We start from the raw sequence: 27,714 nt of genomic DNA, 5'->3' as shown, positions 1-27,714 counted from the left end.
ACTAATCCAAGGGGAGGATTAGAGTATCCAAAGAGGGGTGCTTTGAGCTCTCTGAGAGAAGGAGACTTAGAAGTTTAATAATTTCTAATGTATTCCAAAGCAGCCAGGCTCTGAGATTTCAGGTCTGCAGAGTGAGGATGGAACTATTCCAGCTGATACGGAAAGAGTTGTATGAGTAAGAAAGAGAAGGGGCTGTTCATCAAACTCGTTGCACAGCACCTCCAGCCGTTGCAGTTGGTTGGGGGAGGCTTTAGGGGGAGGAGGAGGAGCAGGAGAAGTATTAGGGCTGTGAGCCACTATTCATTTACAAACTATAATTAATTTGATGTTTAGATTAATTTCTGATGCACTCTCAAAGGTGCACTGAAAGCATTTTTCCTTTATTATAATGTTGATTGCTTATTGGGGAGATAAATCTAACTGTCAGTTATGCACTGACTTACCAAAACTTTCAGACCAAGCAAGCATGTATGCATAAGGAACAGCTGTTTGCAGCTCTCCGGTTAAAGGGACAGCTCTGTCTTTTCCCAATAACTCACATTAAAGAAAATCTATACATTGTACACAGGGACTTCTGCTTTCTTTTGTAGCTCAACAATTTATTAGACAAGAATATGTTAGCAGAATCTATCTTCTATTTATCTGGGTGTCCATGTGTCTATCATTATCCTACCCATCTCTCCCCGCAAGTGATGAAGTCTACACCAATTTTTTTTTTTTTTTAAGTTCTGGATATGTGTGTACATACCTACTCACATGCACACTTACACCCTCATTTTTAGATGCTCTTTCTCCTGGAGTTATTAGATGGAGGAACTTATTACTGCAGGGTCATTGTGGCTACTCCTTTAGTGATGTTTGAAAGGGAAATGGTCACTATCTGACTAACAGAAATAACCAGAGTGATGAGTTAACACCAGAGGAGGAGTTTTAGTGCTCCTTTTATTCCAGTCAGAAGTGTCTGTTCAGGAGTCAGAATAATGACCCTTCCAATGGGCAGGCCATTTCGGAACTCAAAGTTATAGTTTTGCAGAGTGCAGATTTAACACATCCTGCAGACCCGCTATTTTGTCTTCCCGTGGCATCTGGGTTTATTTTTTGTTCTCCCAAGATCTCTGATGCAAGGAAAAATCAAGCTGTAGAAAGGATGAGTCTCTATCAGTCCATGCAGCCATCCATCCCCCCACGTACCTATCTGCAACTTCTTTATATCTGCCCGTTCTCCTCCGCAGTCTCATCCACTGCACAGGTCTGCTCTTCACCATCTTGAAGTCTGTTGCGTAGTTGGTTACTGAGCAGCTGTTCAATAGATCCTCACATCTTCATGCTTGACCCCAAGCCTTCCTTTTACACAATATTCAAACTCTGCCATGAATATGAATTCATTTGTATTTCCTCATCTGTTTTCTTAAGCCCCTTCCCAGCAGAGCATTTCAGAGGTTCACAGAGCTAAGTAACAAACAGCATTTTGCTGGTGCCCATGGTGTCCTCATTTCACCAAGGGGATGATGAGGCAGAGATATATCCAAAACAATTTATTGATCTTGGTTTCCCAATCTGAGTTGCCACAAGCCTGATCCTTCTGTTTACCTGCATTGGCTAAGAATTTAGCATAACGCAGAGCATGCTATGTTTTGGGTTGCTTCAGATGCAGTTACAGGCAGCAGACTTTCTGCCAGTGAAACCTCAGGTCATGCACCAAGAGAAGAGGAAAACCCAGTTTTCCACTGAAAGCTAAAGAGTCTTCACGTATCTGAAAAAAAACACTCTGCCACAATTTTACATATATATATATTCTTAACATTTGTTTGCCATTATCTCAATTTGGGTGGGCCATGACAACTAAGCCACAACTGGAACTTGCTTGGGCATGACTCAGCAATGACAAGGCAGTTTTTTTGGGGAAAAACAAAAACAAAAACAAAACAAAACAAACAAACAAACAAACAAAAAACCACTCACTTCTAAGAGATAAGAGAGTTTAATGACACAGATTTGAGCTGTGGTGTACCACTGGCACTCAGAACCTGCTCTATTTTATTTAATAGTAAAAAACAGCCTAGTGATCTTACTAAAGGAATTCTATGATATATTATATACTTAGCATAACTGGGATGTCATGGCAGAAATAGGGACAAATTCCAGTTTTCCAAGGCAACATCTGGTTGTACAACTACAAAACCATCCTTTCTCAGCCTTATTTACTGTCTTAATTCCAACACTTACAATAATAAGTCTGATACATTGCCGTTTTCCTTGCCCTATTATGTTATTCATTCTTGACAGTAATTAAAACAAGGATGCCATGAAAGAGAAAAATACAGAAATTTGTGGTTAGAAGCAATGCCTTCATGCATATACAAAGCAATACAGAATTAAAATTTTATAGGTAACATAATTTCTTGCATTTTTAAATCGAGTACTTCATTTTGCAACCTTATCGTTGTTTCAATTTATGGTTGCGTGTGATGTCTTCCATTTTCAAGTAAGTAAACCTAAATCAAAAAATCACCAGAAAGATTAGCATCTTCAAATAATATATAGCAACTTATTCAAAAGCTGTCATCAGGGTAACAACATGCAAATCCCATAAAAACAGGTGTATCATTCTTAACCATTTCTGGTTTCATCTATATCAAATCCCAAAAATACAGTTCGGCATCAGCTCTGCTCTCCCCAGTGTTGATCTGTCATATCACATATATATAAACATTTACATTATATATATATATATATATATATATATATAATATAAGATATGCATGGGTATTTATAGTATGCATATACTACACATTAATTTATTCAGTAGCAAATATAAAAACTGGCAGACACAAGTTATTGAAAACAATAAAAATTGCTAAACAATTGTTTGAATTTTAGCAACCTCTCCAATGCTTGCTGATCTTCAAGGTGAAGAGCTTTTTCACGTATCCCGTCTAAACCTCTGCTGTTTCAATTTATGTCCCCTGTCTCTCTTTTTCCCACTATGCATCTCTGTGAATCGTATCTCAAATTGGAAGAGACTCATAAAGATCACAGACTCCAACCCCCTGCTCCTCCCAGGACTACCAAAAACTAATTCATATGGTTAAGGACCATCATCCAGATGCTTCATGAACTCTGACAGGGGTTTTCTTCCCTTTGGACAGTATGACCTTAAAATCTGATTGTGTTCTGACTATTTAAAGGTGAAATTAAGTGGTTCTTCTAAAGGTAGATGTCTATAAATCCTTTAAATCCTTCTCTAGAAGGGCCTTCAGAAATTATAAAGCCTTTGCCCAGGTCTTTGTGCATCTTCTGACATGGTGAACAGGTTTCAGAAGGATTATTTCTTTTGCCAGTTTTTGTTGTTTTGGTGGTTTGTTGTTTTGTTTGGGTTTTTTTGTTTGTTTGTTTGGGTTTTTATGTTTGGTTTTTTGGGGTTTTTTTTGTTTGTTTTGTTTTGTTTTGTTTTGTTTTTTTAATTCTGATGAGAGAATTTTTGCTACTGGGTTTTTGAATTTGATGCAAAAGACACTTTTGTTTTTAGGGGTGGCTCATATTTTTACCCCATCCCTTCAAATTAAGATCCCTCTACACACTATCAATATACATCATGCCTTTCTCAGGTCTTTAGATTTTCTGTTCAAAAGCATTTTCAAAACTGTGTTTTCAAGATATATTTCTACTCCTCTTATTTCAGTAATTAAAACACAATCTTCTTTTCCAGTCTTCTACCCAAGGGTGGATCAAGAGCTCAGATAGGTTGTTGACCAGAGGTCCCAGAGCCAGTACTAGATCAGGATTTAGTAAATCTGTGTTATGATTCAGGTCCCACAGACTGAATGTAACTCTTCTATGGAACTACAGACTGTTCTTCACTGAGATCTCCAAGACTCAAGCCTTTGAAGGCCACTAATGGTGAACATTCTGCTGGCAGATCCACGGGGATCTATCAGCATCTCTGCTATATTATGTTTTTTCTTTCCCACTGTTGTTTTTGAAAAAAGAAGACAGACAATCATTTTCTTGTCCATTGGGGGTGGTGGAAAACATGGAGGTTTTACAATGACAGGGAAAGTGCCACAAATGTAATAGCTTGTAGAATCCGGAGATGTTTTCTTTCATTATGTTTCAGTTAAAATATGTACAAGTCTTCACTTTCTCCTCTTGCTTCCCAGCCTAGGTCAGTGCTCGTTCACAACTTCCTGATCTAGATATTGAGAAATTTTCTCTTTTCTTTTCCTTTCCTTTCCCAATGACTCACTGCATATGAGGAGGTTTGTTTTCCTGTTGAGTTAACTTTTAGTTTGGTTAGCTGTTTTTCACACAGTTGCCTTCATAGAAAGTAAGATATTCCTTTGAAAGTCATGACCAAAAACTGTTCATCACCGCTTATGGCTTCTGAACGGAAACTTCCAGATTGCCACACAAGAGAAACTTCAGGCGTTTTTGTCGCTGTTGCGTTGCCCCAAACTACCCATACAGAGGTACCAGGTGTTCATCAATGAGCAGGGAAGGAGTGGGTACTCGTCCATCTAAGTGATGGTCAGCAAGAGCAAGATGAGAAGGTTCTATGCATTGCTGCATCAAAAACTGATGTATTTCAGAGGCTCCCTGGGACATGAGAAAACTGCTAAAAAACAGTGGCTAGTACAGTTCACAGTGCACATTCCTGACAGGATTTCCTGGTTTGTTTGGGTGTTTTGGTTTTTGGTTTCTTTTTCTTTATTAGTCCAGGAAGTAATTTCCTTACCTTACCTTACTTACTACAAAATATTTTCAAGAAGAAGGTCACTTTTTATAATGCTTGTCTCTTATAGACCAAGAAGAACAACTAGTGATTCCAGCAGTTGCCTTGTGCATACATGGCTTCTTCATCAAAAAGTCACAAATGAAGAGGGATCCAAGAGAGAATCGGAGAGCAAAGAAATTATATTTAAATAATAAATTGATTGTGACATTGCTGGTGGGATCTTCAGTAATTATTTTCATCTGGTTTACATTGGAGACTTTAACAAAACAAACGTTAAAATAGCCTTCATTTTGATCCAGTAACAATCTCAGTGCATCCTTAACTGAGCATCAGCTTCTGCTTAGAATTTGTGTAAAACCTGCATTATACTCATCCTTTATTCCCAGTTTCATGTTGGAGAAGAACATGTATCCTGAAAAGTTCATCTGCCTTTTTCAACCATGTGCTTTCCCTCATAAACCTTATACTGGAACATGATGACATCAGATGTTTTCAAGGAAGGCTCAGAATACAAGTCAAGAAGAATTCCATCCATTTCTGAGGGCATTTAGGGAATAGCTTCAGTCATACTTATCATTCAAAAAGAGGACAAATACTATTTATCTCATCTGTGGATGATTCATCATTGGCTGTTTGTTCCTTGTGAGGAAGATCATCATCATCACCTGTGGAACATTATGTTTCTCATAGAAGAACCACAGTGCTTTTTGTCCACAGAGACATGTATGTATACTGGTCCAGTATCTGATTCATGGCCTCTCAAAAATCGCTGATGTCTCAATTCTTCACTTCTTTCATCAATTCATTGGATAGCTTCAATTCCTACTTCTACGCATGGGTAGAACCACAGTCCCTAGCATCAGACAAGTAGTTGCTCATCCTTCAGAAAACCTCTGTTTACAGGAATAAGAGAAGTTTTAATCTTTACTCCAATCTTATAATGAAAGATCTGTTGTGGTTTTCTATATGAAATTTTTACTCTCTTCTATTCTTTTAGAAAAAATTTGTCCTGATCCTGTGCCCAGATGTATATATGAGCCAAAAAACTGGATCACAGAATCATAGAATTGCTTATGATGGATGGGATCTTAAAGATAATTTCCTTCCAGTCCAATGCCATAGGCAGTGACACCTTCCACTAGACCAGGTTGCTCCCAGCCCCATCCCACCAGAATTCGAACACTTCCAGGGATGTGGCATCTACAGCTTCTCTGGGCAGAATGTGTCACAGTGTCATCCCTCTCACAGTAAAGACTTTCTTCCATATATATATAATCTAAATTTTCCCTCTTTGAGTTTGAACCCTCAGATCAGATGTGACTATGCAGTAGTTTAAATTGTCAAAATTCTTGTCTAGTCTAAAGTCTTACCCTTGTGCTTTCAACACGAGTCATGACAACAATTTTCCTATGAAAAACAATCAAACACCATATAGATTATGAAAGAGGAGACTCTTAGGTGGAGTAGTCCTTCTTGGTCTTAATGATCACATTCAGGGTCAGCATCTACAGCTCTCTGCTTTCAGAGAAGACACTGCTTCTTCTACCTGATTATTTCTCCATCTGGAGATCATCCAACAGGCAATGCGCAAAAACAAGTACCAAATTCTCTGCACACTCCAGCTCACACTGTTGCGATGTGGAGAAGTTCATGCACAGGAAAACAGCAAAACGACATAAGGAAGATACGTGTGTATTTCAAGCTACCTTCTGCACTGGGTGTTCTGACCTTTAGAGAAAGTTAATCATGCCATCTACTTTCACTCTTCATTTAATCTCCCCTTCCCATCTGTTCAGTTTCTCTCAGCTGGAAGCAAGATGAAGAACGAGTACCAGTCAGCCCTCGCAGTGGTCTGCAGCCCACACTTTGGGGCCATTTATTATAAGGCATTAACATCAATTGTCACCTGTATCATGACTGTTGCATCAATCCATCCCAGATTAGTAGGAAGAACTGATTCTCTAAATATCTGAAATGCAAAATGAACAATAGACAGACAGATATGCAGTATCAAAAAAGACTGTTCTGATCCTTTGGAATGAAGTCTGAAATAACATATGCCAGGTGCCTCTGCTCACATGACAGGTTAAAACCTTCTGCTTGAGTCATAGCATCCATTTTATCAAGGCTTTATCCCTTTAATCAAGGCTTCATGTGATATGTGCTACACCCCTATTGCTAAACTAGATGTTTTCTAAAATAGTTAATTACCTTCACCACTTAAAATATGCAGACTTGGTGTCTTATTTTCCATTTTAAATTTGAGAAATCTTCTTCCAGCTAAAAGAAATCAGCAAGCTCTTCTTTTTCCCCCTATTCTAAAAGAACCCCATGTTTCAGTAGATATTATTGATAGGCCAAGGCCAGAAGTATGTTCAACCTTCTCTTCAAGAAACTGTGGCCACTCTCATTACTCTTTCAGGCCTAGAATTACTCTTCTACTTCTGAATAAGTATTAAAACTTATTTGTTTTGTAGAGCAATCTCTAGAACTAAATGCAGAATTCCGCTAAGGATCTTTTCTGAGCCATAACGCAGAGGTAACACTACCTCGCTGTTTCTAGAGGTTATTCAGCAGAGGTTAACTTAATCTCAAAACTGTACTAAGTCTTGGGACTTTGAGAATTTCAGTGCAGTCCTGAGAGCTCATATATTTGCCTGTTACTATGACACCCACCTTCTTTTATGAAGCACTTTTTTCTAATGAGGATTTCCTCTTTTTATGAGTGACCCACTTGCTTTTTCCTGCAGGTACTTAATTTTGCATTTGATTGGATTAAAATGAACACCCTTTAACAGTGTCCGGCCTACGTAGTGACCCAGGTCACTTACTTCTGTCATTATTTCACCATTTTTGTATGATTGGCCAATTTTACCAGTAATTACTTCAAATGTCTTCCAAGTAATCTTAGGGAAATTGAACAGCATAGAGATTTCAGCACACCTCCGAAGGAGCCTAGTAGAACCTCTGCAATTTTGTTTGTCACAATTGACAGATGTTTTGGTGGTCTCGTTTCTGGGCTGATTTAATTTTCTGTAAAGAAGTGCTGTCTGAAATACTCTAGCAAAATTTAAATACACTTTATGATAACTTACTTTATTCACTGAACTCACAGTTTCATGCAATCAGTTTCATTTGATAGATGCTATGTTCCATGAAACCATGATGATTGGTACTAATTGTGTATCTTTAAATTCTTTGCCATAATATCTCATATCAAAATTTTCATAATTTTTCTTACACTTACGAAAGTTTAACTAAGTTTATCAGGTCACCTAGTTTACACCCTTACAATTTTAGATTTTTTTCTTTTCCTGGAACATTTTGAAGGTTTTCTAATATTCCATAAATTTCTAAAATGAACATTAATGGTTCAGCAGATTTCTGAGCCAATTCTTTGAATATTCTGAGTTTCCAATTATCTCATCCCACAGATGGGAAATATTTAATACGAGTTGTTTAGCACAGTCGTCAGTAACTGACTGTCCATACATTAAAAAAATAAATGGATGGATGGAATGGATAGCTGGTAGACAGAACCCTCTTGGACATGATTAAATGACAGTGGAAGGTTAAATAATCCAAAAAGTCATCCAACCCGATTAGACACTGGAAAACAGCTGAAGTGCTCTGCCCTTGCTCTGCAGACGCACTCCTTTATTGAGTATTCCAGTACCCATAAATCACCTTACAATACAATACCTTCCAATCCACACATACATTATAGAGCTACTTACATACAGATTGTATCCTGGAATTCTTTACAGCACTAAAAAATTGCGAGGCAGGAGCTAGTACATTGTGTAAAGAACACAGCAAGGTAAAGACCTTGCAAAGCAATTAAAGGAAAACCTCCATTCTCTGATAAGACTAATAAACACAGAGAAAAAGAAACTGAGCCGTCATAGGAATTAAATAGAATGAAGTAGCAGGGAGGGTCTGAGGAGTAGGTGGGCAGGTCCTGATGAGGGGAGAAGGACAGGAGCTACTGAACATTACTTTTCCCACGGAAGACTACTTTGCTGTGAACACCTGATTGTTGCCTTCACAGCAAAAATGCCTCCCTAGATCTCACCTTCCACTGATCAGTAACAAAAGCAAGGAACCCATGAGCTGAGGGGACAGTTATATTAGTAACCAACTGTATCAATAACTAAATCCTTAATTACTGACTCAGATTCTTGGAGGAAGGACAAGAGAGCAAGATCTCTGGTCTAACCAATTACCATCACTTTCTGCAGGTCCCTCCATTTTAGTATTCTCAGACACATGGTGTGACTCTTGGGGCTGTCCTATGTAGGGACAGGAGCTAGGCTCAATGATCCTTGTGAGTCTCTTCCAGCTCAGGATATTCTATGATTCTGTGGTCTAGTCTGGCCAAGATCCCTTCTCACAGCCTGGGTGGAAGCACTTCAAACACAAGGAATACAAGAGCCGTGGATTTCTCCTTTGCTAGTGCCTAGGGCAGGTGCATGACATTTATTCTCTTTCTCTTCCAGAGGCTGAGGAACAGGTCCTTGCCCTTCTGTTACTCTCATTTCCCTCTAGTAAAATGAATATGGGTTGGATGTCAAAAGGAAAAAGTTCAAAGAAGCTCTTCTTAGCCAATCACTTTCATTACTGAAGGAAGAAAAAATACCAGGAAAGATCCTTCATGGCAGTCAGACAAATACTCTGATCACCAGAATTAGTTAAAAAAAAAAAAAAAAAAAAAAAATCTAGCCTAAAAGGGGCTAATAAGCGGTAATTTCTATTTGTTTCTGTTGCAATCTCTTGCAAAGTATACCTTTGAGATGGCAGTGAGTATGTAGAACATAGATAAAAATATTCTTCTTAGTTTTAAGACAAGTTTATTATTAATTTCTTTGAGGTCCTTCTTTTCCTTTCCATTGCCTGAAGGCAACCTAGTTATGTGAGTGGACCTGTTATAGGATCATCTGCCCCCAGTTCACAAGTCTGGATGAAAACTTGCCCCTGGATCTCATTTGTGGTCTTGATTCCTGATTTAAGGGAATTTCAGCATAGTTACCATGCACTGGGCTCCACCCAGAGGAAAGCTTCTGACCAAGGGAGACATGTTATTTCAATGTGGTAGTAGATCATCAAGAGGTTGTTTTGTACATTAACCACTAATTCTCCTTGCTGCATGCAAAGCAATAGAGAAAACTCAGAAGGACCAATTAAGGATCCATGGAAACATAACATATGCTCATTCAGGACCACTCCTACTGCACAAACTAATTCATGGATGTGCAGAGAAAACACGGACCATAAACAAAAAGTTTATAGTTACAAAACAGTTTTCAGATATACTCTGACGTAGATTGTAAATTCCCTTCTTTATCATCCTGGCTGATTAAAACAGAAAAACAGCCCTTAGGTAATATCTGTTACGTAAAGACATTGGTGATCATGTAATGAGGAAGGGACAAAGCTCCCTCCCCATGTCACACTGCAAGAACTTTCTCTGGAAGAAAGGGGAAGAAAATAAAGCAATTCCAAAATTGTACTCCAGTTTCTGCCTACCAATAGTTAGCTAATACAGTCCTGTAGGAAAAGGGCAGGCCAGAAGTAGTGGGCTCCAACAACAGTATCTTTCCTGGAAGATGCTGCACAGAATCAGAAAGATTAGATGCCCTCTGTTGCTGTCCTAGCAGCTTTCACCATTCTCCGCTACTTTTGATAAATCATTTATTAGAACAGCGTTTTTACATAATCCCTGTGGGGGGAAGAAAGGAAAAAAAAAAAAAATCCACCAATATCCCCCCCCATAAAGTAGATTTATCACAAAATGCTGTCCTCCTACCAACTGTCTTCAGACCAGAACATATATTTCCCTGATTATTAATTAACTGATGCACAGAAAGAGCTTCAAGCTTTTTAACCTTTCCTTTTCTCTTTTGTCCTTCAAGCGTGTAGATGACGATGCAGGGGTGGTGCTCAGAACACAGATAGCAATGGTAATACTGCCCTTCACGTTTTGAGCGCATGGGCTCAAATACTAAAGCCATTTAGGAACTGAGTATTTATTTTCCCAGTACATACATTCTATTCCTAGTCATATATGTTCAAATCTGTCATAGTACCATGAATCCTGCTTACACAGATGAGGAGAAACAAAGATGGTTAACTGCCAATACTGCATGTAACAACAACAGCAACAAAGTCAAATCTGCCAGTAGGTATTCGACCTGGGAAGACAAATGAATACGCTGTTGTTAGCCCAATATGCCATTCTATCTGCCTATCCCTTATCCCCTGTAAAGTGTCAAATCTCTGGATAAGCCATAGCTTTTCTTCTCTTTGGAGTTCATCCAGACCTTCAACAACATGAAACATAGCTACACATAAATAACAGGAGAAGGGGAGAGTTGAATGCACCAGTAACTTCTGGGCTTATCAAGGCCCATGGAAACTAAAACAGTGACATGAAGCTAGAGTAATTAACTGCTCTGTCCCTAGAATATGATCACAAAGAAAACACACAGTTATTGGCATTTGCTCATCTCTTTCCCCAGCTTTAAAATCCCAGTTCCTTTACCCTCAGCATCCAAACTGAGGAGATTTTATATTGCTTCAATGAGTAGCATAACAACTAAGGAGAAAAAAATCTGGTCCAAATCTGTAGGCAAATAATACCAGAATCAGAGTACAACTCTCAGTTTCATTATCTGGTCTAAATGAAATATGGTGAGCAAATGCACTTCTGATCTCTCTTATTAGTCCCATTTGTAAAAATGTTGTATTATTTACAGCTTTGCAGAGAATGAGGAAATGGGCTTAGAATTCGATCTCAAAAGCAAAGTGATGATAAAAACTGGTATATCTTTGTGAGCTTATCTCATAGCAAGGTTCTAGCACTCCAGCACAAGGGTCTATCATCCCTCGAAGGTCTAGTCTTGGCAAAGTAGAGAAATAATAATCCTCTGTCATAGTAGGCAGCATTTCTGGAGGGGTTTGATTCAGCAATTAACATCACTTTGGGCAGCGATGCACCCAGGCACTAGACCGTTAACAATTTACCTTTGAGATATCACTCCTAACTGCGGAACCAGGTAGATCCCACAGTGGAGGTTCCTCTATTTAAGCTGTGTGCCTGCTTTCACTGCAGCTAGCAATGTTCCCTGACCAGTGATTCATTTGAGCACAGCTAAGGGTGTCCTGATAAAAGAGAGAAACCCTGCCCTACACGCCACTGACTGCATTGGCTGGACCTGCACTGATTACTGTAGGGTCCTAAGGTGACTTGTTCACAAATGGATGAATATGCAGGCACAATCTAGATGTGCACATGTAGTCAGTAGGAGTGGCATCCCAAAAGAACCTGCTGCAAGAATAGAAATCAAAGTTCCCAGGCAAGGTATGTTCTCTGAAGACATGAGTTAAATAACCACCCAGCTGCAGCCAACTCAGGCTTGATACTGGATTGCTGTGTGTTTATCAGTAAAGTAAGCGTACCTGGCGCTTCCCCCTAGCACTGGGGAAAACTGGCACAAAATGGCCTACACCCGAATTAGGGTTAAATTCACTCACTTTCCAGAACATCGTGGACACATCCAAGTTAGCCACTGAACACAGTCTCTCTTCTGTGCTAAAACTCAAAAGTTTGTTTCTAGAATTGTTTGATGTTAAACACAAGCAAAAAAAAAAACAACAACAAAAAAAAAAAAAAAAAAAAAAAAAAAAAAAAAAAAAAAAAAAAAAACCACAACTCAGCACTACAGATTACTAGGTTCCAGTTTCTCTGAACTTCCCTGGAACGTCTACTGTTTTAGATGTAACTGATGTGTGTTGGCCAGGAATATCTGCAAACCAGATGTGATTTTAAAAAAAAATGCTTTTCACTACATCCTATATTCAAGGATATGAGGTACATAGACAACGTATTTAAGGTTGAAGTTCAAGTAAGGAAACCCCAAGGGAGTTTCCAGAATTATTTTAATTTTGAATATACTTTGGTGAAACCAGGAAGTGTTTAGTTTATTCCTTTGTTGAGAGGAATCAGGATTTTGTTGATAGATTATTCAAATAGTCAAATGTAAACTGGTAACATCACTGGGCACATACTGCCTAAGAAGTGATGGCAAGAAGAGATCCATTGCTATTGAATAAAACCACAACTCATTACTCATTACAGCTCTCCAGTATTCTCCCTAGAAACTGTTGATTGCTGTGGGGCTTGAGAGTATTTTTGTCTGTTCATCTTCAGAGCTGCAGTGTTGGTACCTCCTCAACCAGGGGGTTGGCAGGCATGTTGCATGGACGGCTAGTTTACTTGGAGCTTCTGCTTCGAGAGGGAAGGACAAAAAAGGTACCCTATTTATTCCATGGGCTTCCCTTTTAAAACCCTGAGTGCCATACTCGGTAAACTTCTTGTCTCACTTTGAGAGACTAAGACCATAGATTTCATGACCTGTCATGAAGTTACATTGTTAGCCAAGGTCAGGGAATGCAGTTTAATGCAGGAGTGAGAAGGTACCTTTGCATGCACCTGTGTCTTTTTCAGATGCAAGACACCCTATTGTCACCTGTGAGACTCGCTTCCGAGGAGGAGCTAGACCAGGGAGGATGAATGAATCCACAGCACAGCCCAAGGCTGTAAGCCAGGCTTGGTGCTGCTGTCAGGAGCAGGTGTATACCTGGCAGCAAATGCTCAGCTTTATATTTTTAAGAGGCTTGCAATAACCCATCTCTTTATTTCAGCCTGTCTGTTGAGAAACACCAGGCTCCTAGGATTGATCTGTTCTGACAGAACCTTGTAGGGGTGAGTAAACAGATGGCTTTGTCTGGAGAGCAGACTGGTCCAGGCTAGTCTCACCCAAGGTTTGTGCTCAGAAATGTTGTTAGCACACAGGGACATTTCTGGGAAAAGTGGCAGAGACAATGTACAGGCCCCCTGCCTCACTAATATCTCAGACCCATGGTCCAGCTCCCCCATCCAGCTACAGCCATATACAGTCTGGGAAAATGAGGCCTCTTTTTGGATCTAAAATAAGAAAAATATGAGAAAAATATGTATATTTTTATATATATATTAAAAAAAAGAAAAAAAAGCCACACCAAAAGCTCTCCCCAAAGCTGAATGGCTGAATGTGTTAGATGCATTGCATCCTGTGTGGTTGACCTATTTCATTTCATCAGACTGTTAGAGAGCAAATCAAGACAAAGAATATCTTAGGTGACCATTGATACAATATTCAGCCACTATAGTTGTTTCTAGTGCTGGATGTGCTCCGTGGTTGATTGGGAGATTTGCTGGCAAAGTATGAAATTCCATAGGGAAAACATGTTAGGAAAACATTTGTGTTCATCTCTCAACTGCAGAGTAACATGGAGTTTGCAGAAATTGCTAGTGATTGAAGCACTTTAAATTGCTTGGCTGGCCAACAATCAAACCATTCATGCTGGTTAATACAATAATAAAGAATTTATTTAATTCACATTTTACTTATCTTGCCATAATATGGAAGTAGCAGTAGGTGTGTCAGGTTCCACTAATCATTAGTACTGGAAGGCAAAGAAAAGTTTATTCTGGCAAGTTAAGGAAGGTCTAGAGGTTTATCCCAGTCATAATGGAGGGAGATAGAGAAAGACAAAGTGCCTTGAGACCATATATTACATCTGCTGACTCCCAGCTTAAAGGTGACCCAAATCTTGTGGCACCAATATTTGGATCCCTGTGCTCCACATAGTGTTCAGACTGGCAATCAGACCAGGCACTGTGTCCTGGGACACTGATCTGTCCCAACCCTCCTATCCTTTGTCCCACATTGGCAACCATCCTCTCCTCTCTCTCCTGCCCACCAGCCCACTCTCCTACCTGCTCACTTCCCCTCTCTCAGCACCCTCACTTCCCTCCCCATGTTCATTCTCAGTGGTCGTTGCATGTACGTGCCTTGGCACCCTTCAGCTCACTAAGTCCCCCGCCTTGCCTCATGTTTTGACAGGTTTTGTGAGTTTTGACAATCCTGCCAGTGCCCAAGCTGCTATCCAGGCCATGAATGGATTCCAGATTGGCATGAAGAGGCTGAAGGTGCAGCTGAAGAGGCCAAAGGATGCTAATCGTCCCTACTGAAGGGTTGTGGGAACCACTGGATACAAAGCACTAGCACAGGTAACTGCATGGGGAGGGGGGTGTCAGCTACTCCTGTAGCATACGTCTGTGTTGTAGACCCTCAAGGAGATTCTGCTCTGTGACTCTTTATCTTCTGCCTTTTTGACTCTGGCTAGAGCCACTCTGCTCAGACACGCACCCATGCATAAATTAGGAACTGTTTGTATATGTGTCTCTTTAGAGGAAGAGGTGGAAGGATGTTCACCAAGGGATAAGACAACTTCCTCATCCCAGGGGCATCCTGCATCTCTAGAATGTGTTTCTGGTCACTAGAGGAGAGTCAGAAGCTGTCCTGATTCCCCTTGCTCAGTGAAAGAGAGTATTTTCTGGTGCTCGAAGAAAATCTGCAATTAAGAGGTGGGACTGGGCTGTGGTTTAATCCCAGGTGACTGGACTGGGACAGTGTCTGTCTCAATAGCTCTGTGTTGCAAATGTTTCAAGGCATTCTTCATTCTTCATGTGGTACAGTCTGTATCCAATTCCATCTCAGCATAATAACTTAATGTAAATATGTCTCCCTGACAACCAAATAACCCCTGATTTTTTTCTTCACAAACCCAAAAAATTAATAGAAGGATCCATGTTCACATCTTGGTCAGTTGCTTTAAACTCCTGTGCATAGATAAAACCTAACCAAAGCCAAGGAAGCTTAGCTGGAGTAAGGACCTGGGGTCTCATTTTTAACTTTAACATAACAATACCAAAAATATCAGAAGACACAGCATGTCCCATTGGAATACCAACGTATCACCAGTAACAAAAATGAAGGTGTTTCCAAAACCAGAAATATTTTCCGTCACTGGCTGGTTCTTTCATTAGGTAATTCTTTGAGAAACAGAAATATAAACCCCTATGTGTTTGTTTACTGAGACAGGAAGTCTCGCTATTGTTAAAATTATTCCACAACAGAGATTCCCCAATAAATGCAACACCTAGGGAGGCCCTAAGCAATTTGTACTCCTGAATAAGTGATAAAGAGATTGGTTAGGTGACTTTTCAATGTCATTTTAGCTGTAATATCTAAGATTCTGTGATTTTTATTCAGGCCTCTTTTGATTCATCTAAGACAGGCAGGAAAACCCTATCTTCAACTTACCCAAAGAAAAACCGAGTGTTTTAATTTTTCACTGGGATCTCAAATATCTTTGAAAAATATATTTTTGCAGTCTTCAGAACAGTATCCTTTCCAATGAGAATTCAGGAAGGGGATGAAAATGCCTTTGAAAGAGGTGCTGCACTGAAGACAGCATAGAGGAGATTAAGAAACATATTAGGTGCATGTGCAGGAAACAGCCTCTATAGTTTAGAATCTCCTTTATATGTGACTATATGGCTAACTGTCAATGCATTTTCCCCCTTCAAAAATCTCTTTTCTTTTCCTTGCTTATGAAAAGGCCTCTTGGAAGCTTGAAACCAAAACATGTCGCCAAATCCAAATGCTTTTTGCTTCATCACACCAGCTTTTTTTTCTGCAGGCTTTGCTGGGGGGGAGCGGGGACGCGTGCATGCAGTTGTGTTAAAGCAGGGGCTGCCTTTGTCAGGGAGGATTTCTGTGACACCTGCAAAGGGATCAAGGGACACAAAGGTCTCCCTAGTTAGGCACCCAGCTTTATGTCCCAGCACAATGCTCACTGAGGATATGCTTTTTTGTCATGTTGGTGTAAGATGCAGGGCTGTGGATATCTGTGTTGTTGAAGATTCACCAGAATGAGTCTGTGGTGGTTTTTATTATCATGGTTCATCATGAAGTGCTCTGAGGTCTCAGCTTTTTTCCTACAAAATATTACTCACTAGTAGGACTAAGAGTTGTTGCTTAAGTATTTTTTCCCCCAGTAAATTATATAAAAAGGGATCAGCAGTTAAAATGGTGATATATTTCCATATGTATGTCTCTCTTAGGCCATTTTTTTCCTTTCCTTTGCTTCTACTAAAGAGAAAAATCTTGAAGTGCTGCCTCTAGATAGGAAGTCCTTTAACCTTCCAGGCTTTTCCTTTGGCTTCTGCTGTCCAGAATAATCATTCAGTTTTTACCACTTGATCACTTCCACCCTTGTCTTAGAGAACCTGGTAGGGACACTATCAAAATGTATCTCAGAGGTCCTTGTTCTCTTGCATACTTCCACCTTGTTGAGACTGATGCGGGAGCCATACATGACTTAGCAGAAAGGAGTTCTCCAGGAAAAAAAGTTTTATACATGTGTTTATTCACCTGAGAGAAGGAATTGCCTGAGTGTAGGTGGTCCCAGGAGGACACTGCAGGAACATTCCCCAGCGAAGGGTTTGGGTTAGCCCAGGGAGATCTATGCTGCAATACACTGGAGAGGATACTTGATGACAGCAAGGATACCCAGAAGGCCAGATGGGCTTAAACCCAGCTCTCTCTTCAGCTCATCTGCCTCCCAGTGCTTGGGAACATTGATACCATTACTCTAGAAGCAAGCAGGATTCTCAGTCACAAAGGCCACAGGTCAGCTTCTCACCAAGCTTGGCAATAGTGACCAGCAGAGACCTAAGCCCTCAGGAATAAGCCTGACTCAGAGATAGGTCAGCTGTTCTTGGCTCAGCACGGTATTATTGTACCTCCACTGCTGGCTCGATTTGCAACTTCCTTTACCTGATAGAAAGATAACTCTACTGTGGTTTTTAGCTAACTTTGCTTTGGATGCAGCTCTTCAGGGTCTTTCATTCCAATATGAAGCATGTGTATAACCATATTGACACTAAAGTAGTTACTCAGGTGCTTCAAGAGGATGCTCAAGAAACTTTTCAATTGGGATTTTTCCAAGGAAAGGCTTTTTTCTATTGAATTGCTTTCAAAAAATAAGAAGTTGCCAATGACAACAACAGCAAAAACAACAACAACAAAGCAGTACCCAGTTTGATATAATCCACCAGAGTGATTGTTTCCTAACAGAGTAAGAAGAGTTTCACTGTATTTTAATTCTGAGTGAATGCTTATTTAAAAAACTTATAAATCTCCCTTTTGGGACACAAGCAGTCTAGGCCCCTGCTATATGATGTCCTTTGTTTTCTCTGCAAGTGCTCTAAACTTGCTGTCAAACACTTAAAGGATCTCTGTGATATGGCAGATAAGTCCAAAGCTGCAGCAAGCAAAGCCCTGAAGAATTAAGATGGCAAAATGGCTGCCTCTGTTCTCTTTTTTCTTTATAATTAAAGAGGAGGTTGTAGGGGGGAAAAAAAAAAAAAAAAAAAAAAAAAAAAAAAAAAAAAAAAAAAAAAGGAGGAATGATAGGCTGGGAGAAAGCAAAATAGAAGAGAATAATTTGAGGCAACTCTGCCAAAATCAGTATATTCTATTACTAATCCCCCTCCAGGACTAGGAAGCAAGAACTTGGACTCATTCCATGTGTCTTTCAGATAGCATGCACAAAATGCACAAACTAATTAAGAAAAAAACAACCTGAAACCCACAGCTCCCTTAGGTGGTCATTTCTAGGAGCCCTTCCATGCTCTGTGCTATGACAAAGTTGCAGGTGAAGCCCGCAGTGCCTGGGGCTGTGTGATCCCCAAGCCCACAGACGGCTGCTGGGACAGGCAGGCACAGTAGGACAACACTGCCTAGAAAACTGCACAGCTCACAGCCCTTCCAGAGCTCAGGGCAGAATGCAGAGCAGCCCAGGATCATCCAGCTGATACATCAATAAAAGACAGAGCACACAATAGCCCAGAAAATCCTGTCCATTCCCCATCTGTGGCTTCATTGCAGTGACTGGTCACCGGCAAAGTGATGCTTTCCACCTCAGACAGAGGTGGAAATACTCTGCTGCTGAAATTTTATTTAAAGCTAAAGATGTAGAGACATTTGGGTGAGACTAACCCAGAGCAATGGCATGAAACTGAGTGAGACAGTGAGTGTGAGCAAGACAAGCTTAGCAAGGCAAAATGGAAAGAAAAAAGTGGAAAAAAAACAAACAAAAAAAAAATAGAATAAGATGGAGAGAAAGAATTTTTAGCTGTGCTTCAGAGTAGTGACAAAACATTAAATGAATGCACCACCCAAGCTTCTATTAAACACCAGGGGAAATTACATGGGTCAAAGCTCAAATATAAAAAAAAAAAAAGGTTTTCATGTCCTCCTTCATTGCTTCTTGAACACTGACTGATTTCTGGTTTATTGTAAAATGTGTGAAATATATGGTTTTGCATATATTTGAATAAGTGGTATTTTTACTCTGAGAATTTTTTTTTTTAATTGGAGTGTATATTTCACCAAACTAGAAAACTTTGCATTTTTCTCTTTTTTTTCCCTAATAAGAGAAAGAAATAAAAGCAAAACAAACTCCATTTAAAAGTAAGATTATACTATCAGCCAAAAATAAAACAAAAAAACAAAATTCCTAATAGCCATAAACAAAAATATGTGAGCTGAAAATTTCTATCTTCTCCAGTCATTCCAGATGACTTCAATGCAAAGTCTAGTGAAAGTGTATTTTTTACTGAAATTTTTGTTGCTTATGCCTCCCAGATAGCTTTCTATTACCTCTAGTGAGAGGCTATTCTGCAGCTGCATGGATCTCACTGTTTTCTATTAGGGTATTCATCTTGAGATTCATTCCAAATATCCTTTTTCAAGATAAAATCCCATTTCTTGTAGTTATGCCTCCTACAATCATGCTAACCACCTCCTCTTCCACCTGCACAGATTATTGTTGTTTCCCTCTTTTAGTCATCACTTAGATCGTTTAGGACCTGCTTGCATTATGGAAATTTGCACTAGTATAATTGCATCAAAACAGTACTCCAGCACAAGCTTTAATATGAGTGAATAAAGAGAGAAAAAAAATCAGCACAGCTTAATTTTTGAAAGTCTGTTCAGGTACTGGAAAAACATCACCTCAGCCAACATGATTTTTTGTTCTTTGGATTACTTTTGTTTTTCATTTCCACTGACGCCTGTGATTAAATTAAGCATCCCTCACTGTGTTTGCAATCCAAACTTTGTGTTGTTGTGCTTGTACTGAGAGAATGGAAGTGAATTTTAGGGGGAGAGGCTAAAGCAGAATTCCTGAAGGTGTTTGCAACACTGACAAGGAAATTCTGTATTTTTCTGTCTGATAATTTTTAACCTGCCTGTCCATTTAAATTACTGATAACTTTATTATGGCAAAATTCTCAAGTCTGTTCTACAAACCACAGTTTCTATACCAGAGCATGCAAAATCCCATTTGCTCATTATTTTATTCTAAGATTGGCACACAATATAATGCACTGATGGAAAACGACAATAATTAATTACTGCATTTACTCCAAAATTACACTCAGTAATTACTGCTCTGAGACTGAATTCCATTCAGCAATATTTGGAACTTGTTGTTCCTCAAAGCAGGGCAGCTTTTCAGGAGTATTGCTGTGTTTGCATCTAAATGAGTCCATGTAGGTCACTAACAGATCCATGCTATTTGTCATGGGAGTGATAGAGCAACATAAGGCAATACCACAACAATTTCCCTCGGTTTGGAGCAGGAATTCTCCATTAAAACCCAAGTCTTCTCCCCTCCCTCCTTTTTTATTTTTTTAATGTTAGATAATGCAAATACTTCAGAATGAAATAATAGATATTAAAGCAACTTCCCACTTCTCATCTCACTGTGGTACTCTTGGCCCATGTGCTCTGAAGTAAACTTCTGGAGAACTGTGAGAATTGTTGCCAAAGACTCAGCCAGCAAAGAGCCCTCTGAGTTTTTCCATATATATGCAATACTGTGAAAAGTCCAGGAGCTTGTTATGGTGGTGCTGTCTTCAAAGGCTTCCAACAGCAAAACCCCCAAAGCTCCAGGGTTCACTGGAGGGTGGTAACTTCATATCCAGCTACTTCACCAAGATTAGTGTGGGAGATCATATGGACAATGTCACACAAATTACTTGAGTAAGTCAGATTTTAGAGCCTTTCTGAGCTCAGTGTAAGCTCCAATTGCATCAGTTAATGGGCAGCTGCAGTAACCTGAAAACAGCAGCCTTTGAAGGAACATTTTTACCGGGTTTGTTCAGCACAGAGATTTGCTGGGCCAGTGCATGAGGGACCGCAACTTGAAGAAAAACCAGTAAATATAAGAAGAGGGAAGAGTAGGTGTTTGAACCAGCAGTGATTTGAAATGAGAGCTAAAGAGATGGAAAAACACAGGAGACATCTCTAGCCAAATTTTTTGTTCAAGCATCAGCAGCAGCAAACACTGAGAGAATGAATCCTCTGCTAAATAAAATATATACAAAACAAATGGGAGAAGGCAAACACCCACAATGAAAGAGGATTTTGAAAATACAGGATGAGTCCTAGAAAACAAGCACAGTCATTTTTCTACAGGACTTTCAAATAAGTTACAAGTCAGCAAAATCCATTGGTATTGGGGGGAATTAGGGAGACCAGTACTTACTAGTGAGCAAACAGGAAACAGGCACACTATAAATTTGCAAACACTGTTAAGGGAGAAGGCAAAGAAAAGTCTAGAACTTCAAGGATGTTCTTCTCAGCTGGACCCATATTCGAAGGCAGATAGACTTCGGTGTGTTCAGTTAATACAAGCAGCACCATGGACACGGCTTTTTTGTCTAGGTAAAGACAATATGAACAATATAGGCCAAAGCCAGGGCACAGCCCTCTGGGTCTAAGAAGAGGTTAAAACCTTCTTCTAGGAAAACTAGAAATTCACAATGAAATCAGAGTTATGAATCAGCTCCAACATGAGATCACAGGACTCAGGTCACTTGTGCAGCATTGATCAGTAAGATGAAAATTATCTGATCTTTTTGTCACTGACCTTTGAGAGCTACTGCAGAACCATGAATTGAAGCTCTATGGGGTAATGTTTGGCACTTACACTATAGAGATAAAGAAAACAGAGTCTAAAAAGCTCCATGAAATTTACTCCGCAGGGAAAAACTGCTACAGGAGTTGGCAAGAATCTTAATAAGGGGTTGCAGAGTACTCCATCAACGTGAGCACCTTAAATTGATGTCCTTATGGTTTGGAAGGCATATACAATCAGCTGCACTAGAACACTGTTTCTCGTTCCCACGGTTATACCCAGTGATATATCAAATGCAATAATTACATATTTGAATAATTCATGGGTACAGTAACTTTGGCCAGATACAAGTGAATATCAAAACTCTGGTCTCTGAAATATTTGATTCAGCTGTAGAAGAGAATTGAAGGTTTATGGTACAAACCTTGTTTCTCAGGTATCTTTCATCCTGCTCTGTGACTGCAGTTAGGAAAAAAAAAAAGAGAGTTTTTATTTCAAATGGTTCATTTTTCCACTTAGCTGAGCTTCATCCAACCTTTTTGAAATATTGGTAGAAGGCTGAGCTGGAGGGGAAAGGAGAACAGCAGTCAAGTCATTTCCCAAGCAAAATGCAGAATAAATGAAAACTCAGTGCTCTGTCTGGAAAAGTACTAACCACAACCATGATCGGGCTCAAGTTCCAAGGCAGCATCAATCGCCAGCTCCTCTGAAGCCAGCGAAGTGACACTGATTTATGGCAGCCTAGGATTCAACCCACAATTACTTAGTTAACTCTAAATGTTCTCCTAGCAGAGATGTTTCAATTATTTGCAATTCTTGAGGAAGATGCAATGTCACCATTCTGGCAGCTCCGGTGGTTTTAGAGCAGAGACACTAGGGAACGATCATGCCCACCCCCAAATATCACCATGACTCATTTTAAAAATGCCTTTTTAGGATAATGACTTGGAAACAGAAGAAAATCTCTTGTACCAATGGAAAGCTGCAGCTCCACACTCAAGTAATCCTCTTTGGAAAGAAGATTTCTCCCATTTATTGGAAGATACATTCTCCCTCCCCTGCTCTTCAGATATCCCTTTTTCCTGTGTAAAACAGAACCAGCAGCTGGGCTGCCTGAAGCATCTGTTCTATGCAGAGCAATAACACTCTAAAATCCTCACAGTGACGAGACGACTACCTTTGAAATTTCTAGTTCTATGATGCCCATTCCTTGATGCCAAAGATATCTTTTGGTTGATTTGAATGTGCTGTAAACCACGGTTGTCATGATAAAGCCTTAAAAGCAGGTTGTTCCAAAAAAATAGGTTTTCACTACCTTGATTTCTAAGGGTTTGGAAACAATTGGGCCATTAAACCCATGGACTGTGCAGTCAGCTAAAAATTTGTCTTTGCTGGATAAGAGTCTCTGTTTTTCTCTGCTCTCTTGAAGCACCACCACTCATGAGCAGAGGTTGTATCCCATTTGTGTGGCGTATGACAAGTGAATGCTTTCCAAGCTCTTTATTTTTGTCTGTGCATTCTTCTTGCGTGGTACATATTTCTCCACCATGGCACATTGGACTCTGAGAAAGGAAATCAGGCAGGCAGCCCAATGCCATCTGTAGGAAACTGGGCTCCTCCATGTCAGTTTTAAGAGATTCGGTGCTTTCAGGACCAAGTCGATATGGGGGTGTTTCCGTCTTCTGCCCTTCTGCAAGGGCATTGTTTAGTACAATCCATATAGACCTTGCTACACAAAATCCCAAAAGGAATTCCCGCAGGCTTTGTTCCCATTACCCATGAAGACCAGGGTAATGCCATTTAGAGAAAGGTGTACAGATCCTCACCAGGAGTAAAGGAATAGCTCACAGGTGGAGAAGTACTCCTACACTTAAACCTGACTGGAGGAATTAATGTCCTTTGATGGGTTTGTTAAGGTGCTATTAGTAATTAAGAGAGGCACACAGACTGTCACCATGGTTATCTCTGGGGTCTTTTCTCTTTTGGCACAGACCCACTTCCTGACAACCTGACTTCTGGTAGTCACCAGGGATTCCTGGAAGTAACCTCAGGATGCTGCTTAGGATAAATATGCAAATAATTTCTTTCTTCAGAAATGCTCTAGAATAAATGGGTTGTCCTGAGATTCACAGGTATCTGAAGAAGTGCTGGGCCTATCTTTCACCTGGGGAAAGAAAGTAGGCTTCAAAGGAGTGATGGTGATTTGAGTTAGCTAAAGGCTTGCTGAGGGATTTGGCCAGTTATGCTCAGGGAGCAGAAATCTTCTGCTTTTTCTCTTCTAATCTTTCAAATTGCCTCTGTAATTTTTTCCCCAAGTTGTGTGTGCTCAGTGTGTTCTGTCGATGTGAGATGTGGTAATGTCACTCTGCTAGGAGTTTTATGGTTCACAGAAGGCAGGATTTGTATTGAGATAGACAGATAGATGCATGTCTGCTGCCTGCACACAATGTATTACAGAGATTGATCCAAAATTTTCAACACTAAAATCCCAAATGATAGACTGAGCGAATCGCTGTCTGGGAGATTTCAGCTGGATTTTATCCCTTTTTTTTTCTGATTAATACAAGCCTTTAAAAGCATATCATCCCTGTCCCTTAGCCCAAATAATTGGAGAAGATCAGAGTAAAGAAGGATCAATAGCAAATAAGCAGTCTACATTTTCTCAGGTTGTCAATGTAAAGGAGGTCAGACCCACCATACTGGGAAGGAAAGGATACACAGTTAGGGAAGCCTGGTGCACATTCAGAAAAGAGATGTTCATAGTGACAAAGGAGGAGGTGAATCCTGTTGCTCATGCAGGTGGTGAACTCAGGGAAGGCAGCAGTGATGTTCATGCTGACCATCCAAGCTCAGGGCCACACTGAGATCTAGGCTGTCCCTGCTATATGAGAGGGAAATGGAAAGGAGCAGAAGCAGCTGATGGGAGCAGTAGGGACACCATCCTGCCAAGCTGCCTGCAGAGCCTGGAGCTGCCTCCTAATAAAGGCAATCGGCTGGTCACAACTGGAGGCGAGCTGTTCCCCATTTGTTTGTGCTCCTCAGAGTGGCAGGGATCCGCTCTCCATCAGAATAATCCAATTGAACAAAATGATTCGTATTAGCAGGCACATCTGTCTGAGGCCAAAGCAGAACCCTGGTGTTAGTTTAATAAATGGCGTTCATTAAACTCAGCTGAAAATATAATCTGGAGAGACTGATGGGGTGAACAGAGCAAAGAATAAGCAAAAGGAGTTAGCAATTATCGGATGTCATTTGTTCTACTGGTACCATGGAATTGGATCTTGTTTGCTGAAATCTTAATTTCATTTTGCTGAGGTAGAATCCATCAGAGAAACTTATACTGCAGCTATGATCCCTGTTTGTCGGCCCTGGGTAGGGAATGTGGTATTTTTCTTTCCTCCTTTTCTAACACACAGAGCTCTGAAAGAGCACAGATCCCATCAGAGAGCCCAAAGATGGGAAAGACAGAGGGAGCAGCCTTTCCTTTGCCATGAAAAAACTGCTGAGCAAAGTTCCCTGTGTTGCAATGGAGAGAACATGGGCAGTGCTTTGGGACAGGAACTTTGGGTATTTCCAATGCAGCAGAAGCCATAAATTTTCCCAGTTCCTCTGCAATTTCCCTCCATACCAAGACAATGTAGAAACACTTCGCACTTGACTTCGGGAGCATTTTACACTCTGTAGGGCAGAGTTTCTGCCGGTGAATGTTTCCTCCTTTTCAGACTGTAGAAAGGTTGGGTTCGTCTGGGTGGTCAGATCAGTGTGCTGGTGGCTGTTGCAGGCAGCACAAGGTAGGAGGCACAGGCGTCGGGAGGAGCCCACATATCCCGAGCTTAACCCTGATGGTCTGGTGCTGCCTCCTTCAGGCTGAGCTCTTCCAGCTCAGCTGGCTCAGTTATCTGGCATTAACATTCCCGGCCATAAGTCTCCACACAAAATACTGAATCCAGAGGGAGTGCTCTTAAGAGGGAGAGCTGCCTTTCCCAATTCCTGGCTAGCAGAGACAAGCTTCATGGGACTGACTTACAGAATGGTCAGCATTTGAAGATTGGCTGGACAACCTGTTTCTTGTCTATTGCTTTGGTTTTGTTTAGTTTTAACTCGTCCCTATGGGTATTCAAATGGTATCTGGTGTGTTCCATGGGAAGGTAAGAAAGGATTTTATATTTATAGACATGCCAGAGCTATTGAGTCCTAGCCAGTTAGAAAAAAATCAAAATAATAATGGAGGAGAAGGGAAAGCTTGACCTCATGAGCTTTCAGCATTGATTAGTTTGTTGGTGTCAGGGACCTTTTCTTGTTCAGGGCACGCTAACTGTGAAATAACTTTTTCCCCCCCTATTCTTTATTCTGTCTCTGGTATTCTCAAGAGGAAGGAGCCAATACCTGCCTTCCTGGAGTTCTGCTTCAGCGGAAACAAGTGCATGGACTTGCACACCAGCAGTGAGTGGCTGGTGGGTTCAGGTTTTTTCCAAGAACCCCACCAGCACATCTTTTCAGTGCACCCTTCAGCAAGAGGCTGAACACCTTCTGTTTCCCTCAAAATTGCGTAAGAATCAGTTGTCAACATGAGCTGCTCTGGAGATGGTCAGAGGTTTTTCTCGACCTGGTGTGAGCACAGAAGAGAGAGGGAAGCTGCGGAGATGGGCAGCATCTTTCTGATATTTGCCCTGGATTCCACCATCACAGTCAGGCCTCCTTTGCAACCATGGAAGTAGGTGAGACATACACTGAATCCCACCTCTTGCCCACTACCATTCCTCACTCAGGTTAATCCTGAGCTTCTTGGCACAGGGAGGGACATAAAGGCTTAGGTTAACATGATCCCATCATTTGTATGAGACTGGTAAGAAACTTGCTGAATTTACTTGGTTCGGCTTTGTGGATCAGGCAATGATAGCAATCCCAAGCCAGCGCAGCTGCAGGCACAAGGGGACATGCTCCATAAGCACAGGCTATGTCAGGTGACAATGAACCAGAAATCAAAAAAACCTGAGACTTATCAGACTCAACAGAATGTAAATAGAATTTGGGATTTATTTTCAATACTCATTTCAAAGTACATTGAAGTAATCTTATGAACCAGACATCATGGGAATCAGCACAATGGTTTTCAGTGCTTTCAGAAAAAAGCACATTGTTTTGTTTTGGATTTCTTTTTAAATTCTTAGACAAAAAGTTTTGACTATTTTTAAACAGTGATAATGTTTGACTAATCACCTGCATTTTCCACCCAGAAAGGCTTTGAACAAAAATGTGATCCAGTTCTAAATTAGAATCATATAAATACCTCAGCTATAGCAGTGAAATGAGTCACAGACATAAGTCACATGAATAAGGGTTTTCTGAATCAAATTTTGAGATACTAAAATTCACCAAGAGATGTGAAATCTTCATATGGAAACCACTCCAAATATATGGTAGAATTTTTATCTTATCTTTCTCCAACTCAGAAAGAGTTACCCTCTCCTTAGTAAAAGTGTCTTCTGTTAGAAGCTTCATACAGAATTTGGCTTCAAGAATGTTTGTGGTGTTTGTAACAAAAAATTATGAATATTTAATAATTAATAGAACTATAAGCTTATTGAGTCATCCTGGATTTTAATAAATCTGAAATATTTGGGGCACCAATTTCCACCTTACCGCTCCTCACTGAAGGTACATCAGAGGTTTAGTGCAATTAAAACGAAGCAGGAAATATTTTTAGCTAATTGCACTGTGCACCTTGAAGGTAATTTGAAGCTGCAGGCAAAAAAAAAATAAAATATCAGAAGGAGTAATTGAGTGCTGCAAGCTGGGAGTAGGTGTTTCTGGCTGCATTCTGATTTAAAGGGATATAGAGGCTGTTGGACAGTTGAACAGCCTTGGCAGAAGGAAAGTGAAATCTCACGTCTGTTGAATAGTCCCAGGGTGCATAACAGGGCAGCAGACCCAGCAGCCCTGCCACTGGCACAGGACCAGCTTTGAGAGTGTCGTTGGAGAACAAGCCACTGAAAGGGATGTCAGGCTGAGAGAAGAGCTCAGGTCTCCTCCTTTTGCAACCCCACCAGCACATCCTTTCTGTACCTGGTGAGCAACGACAGACCAATTCTCACCCCTCC

The 27,714-nt window shown here is 40.3% G+C and overlaps 1 protein-coding gene across 16 annotated transcripts in view; it reads left to right on the top strand.

Moving 5' to 3' along the window:
- Nucleotides 1-27,714, top strand: part of CELF4 (CUGBP Elav-like family member 4) — a 715,408-nt gene that overhangs the window by 663,338 nt on the left and 24,356 nt on the right. For all 16 annotated transcript variants that reach the window (XR_005704398.2, XM_040089937.2, XM_058424046.1 and 13 more), the window contains one exon: nucleotides 14,683-14,849. Coding sequence is in view for 15 of the 16 variants with exons in the window: in XM_040089937.2 (XP_039945871.1) it covers nucleotides 14,683-14,810 (128 nt within the window). In the remaining variant the exon portion in view is untranslated. The remainder of the gene's footprint in view (nucleotides 1-14,682; nucleotides 14,850-27,714) is intronic.

The sequence above is a fragment of the Hirundo rustica genome, chromosome Z (genome assembly GCF_015227805.2).
Source record: "Hirundo rustica isolate bHirRus1 chromosome Z, bHirRus1.pri.v3, whole genome shotgun sequence".
Classification (NCBI taxonomy): domain Eukaryota; kingdom Metazoa; phylum Chordata; class Aves; order Passeriformes; family Hirundinidae; genus Hirundo; species Hirundo rustica.
This window is presented reverse-complemented; position numbering and strand designations above follow the sequence as displayed.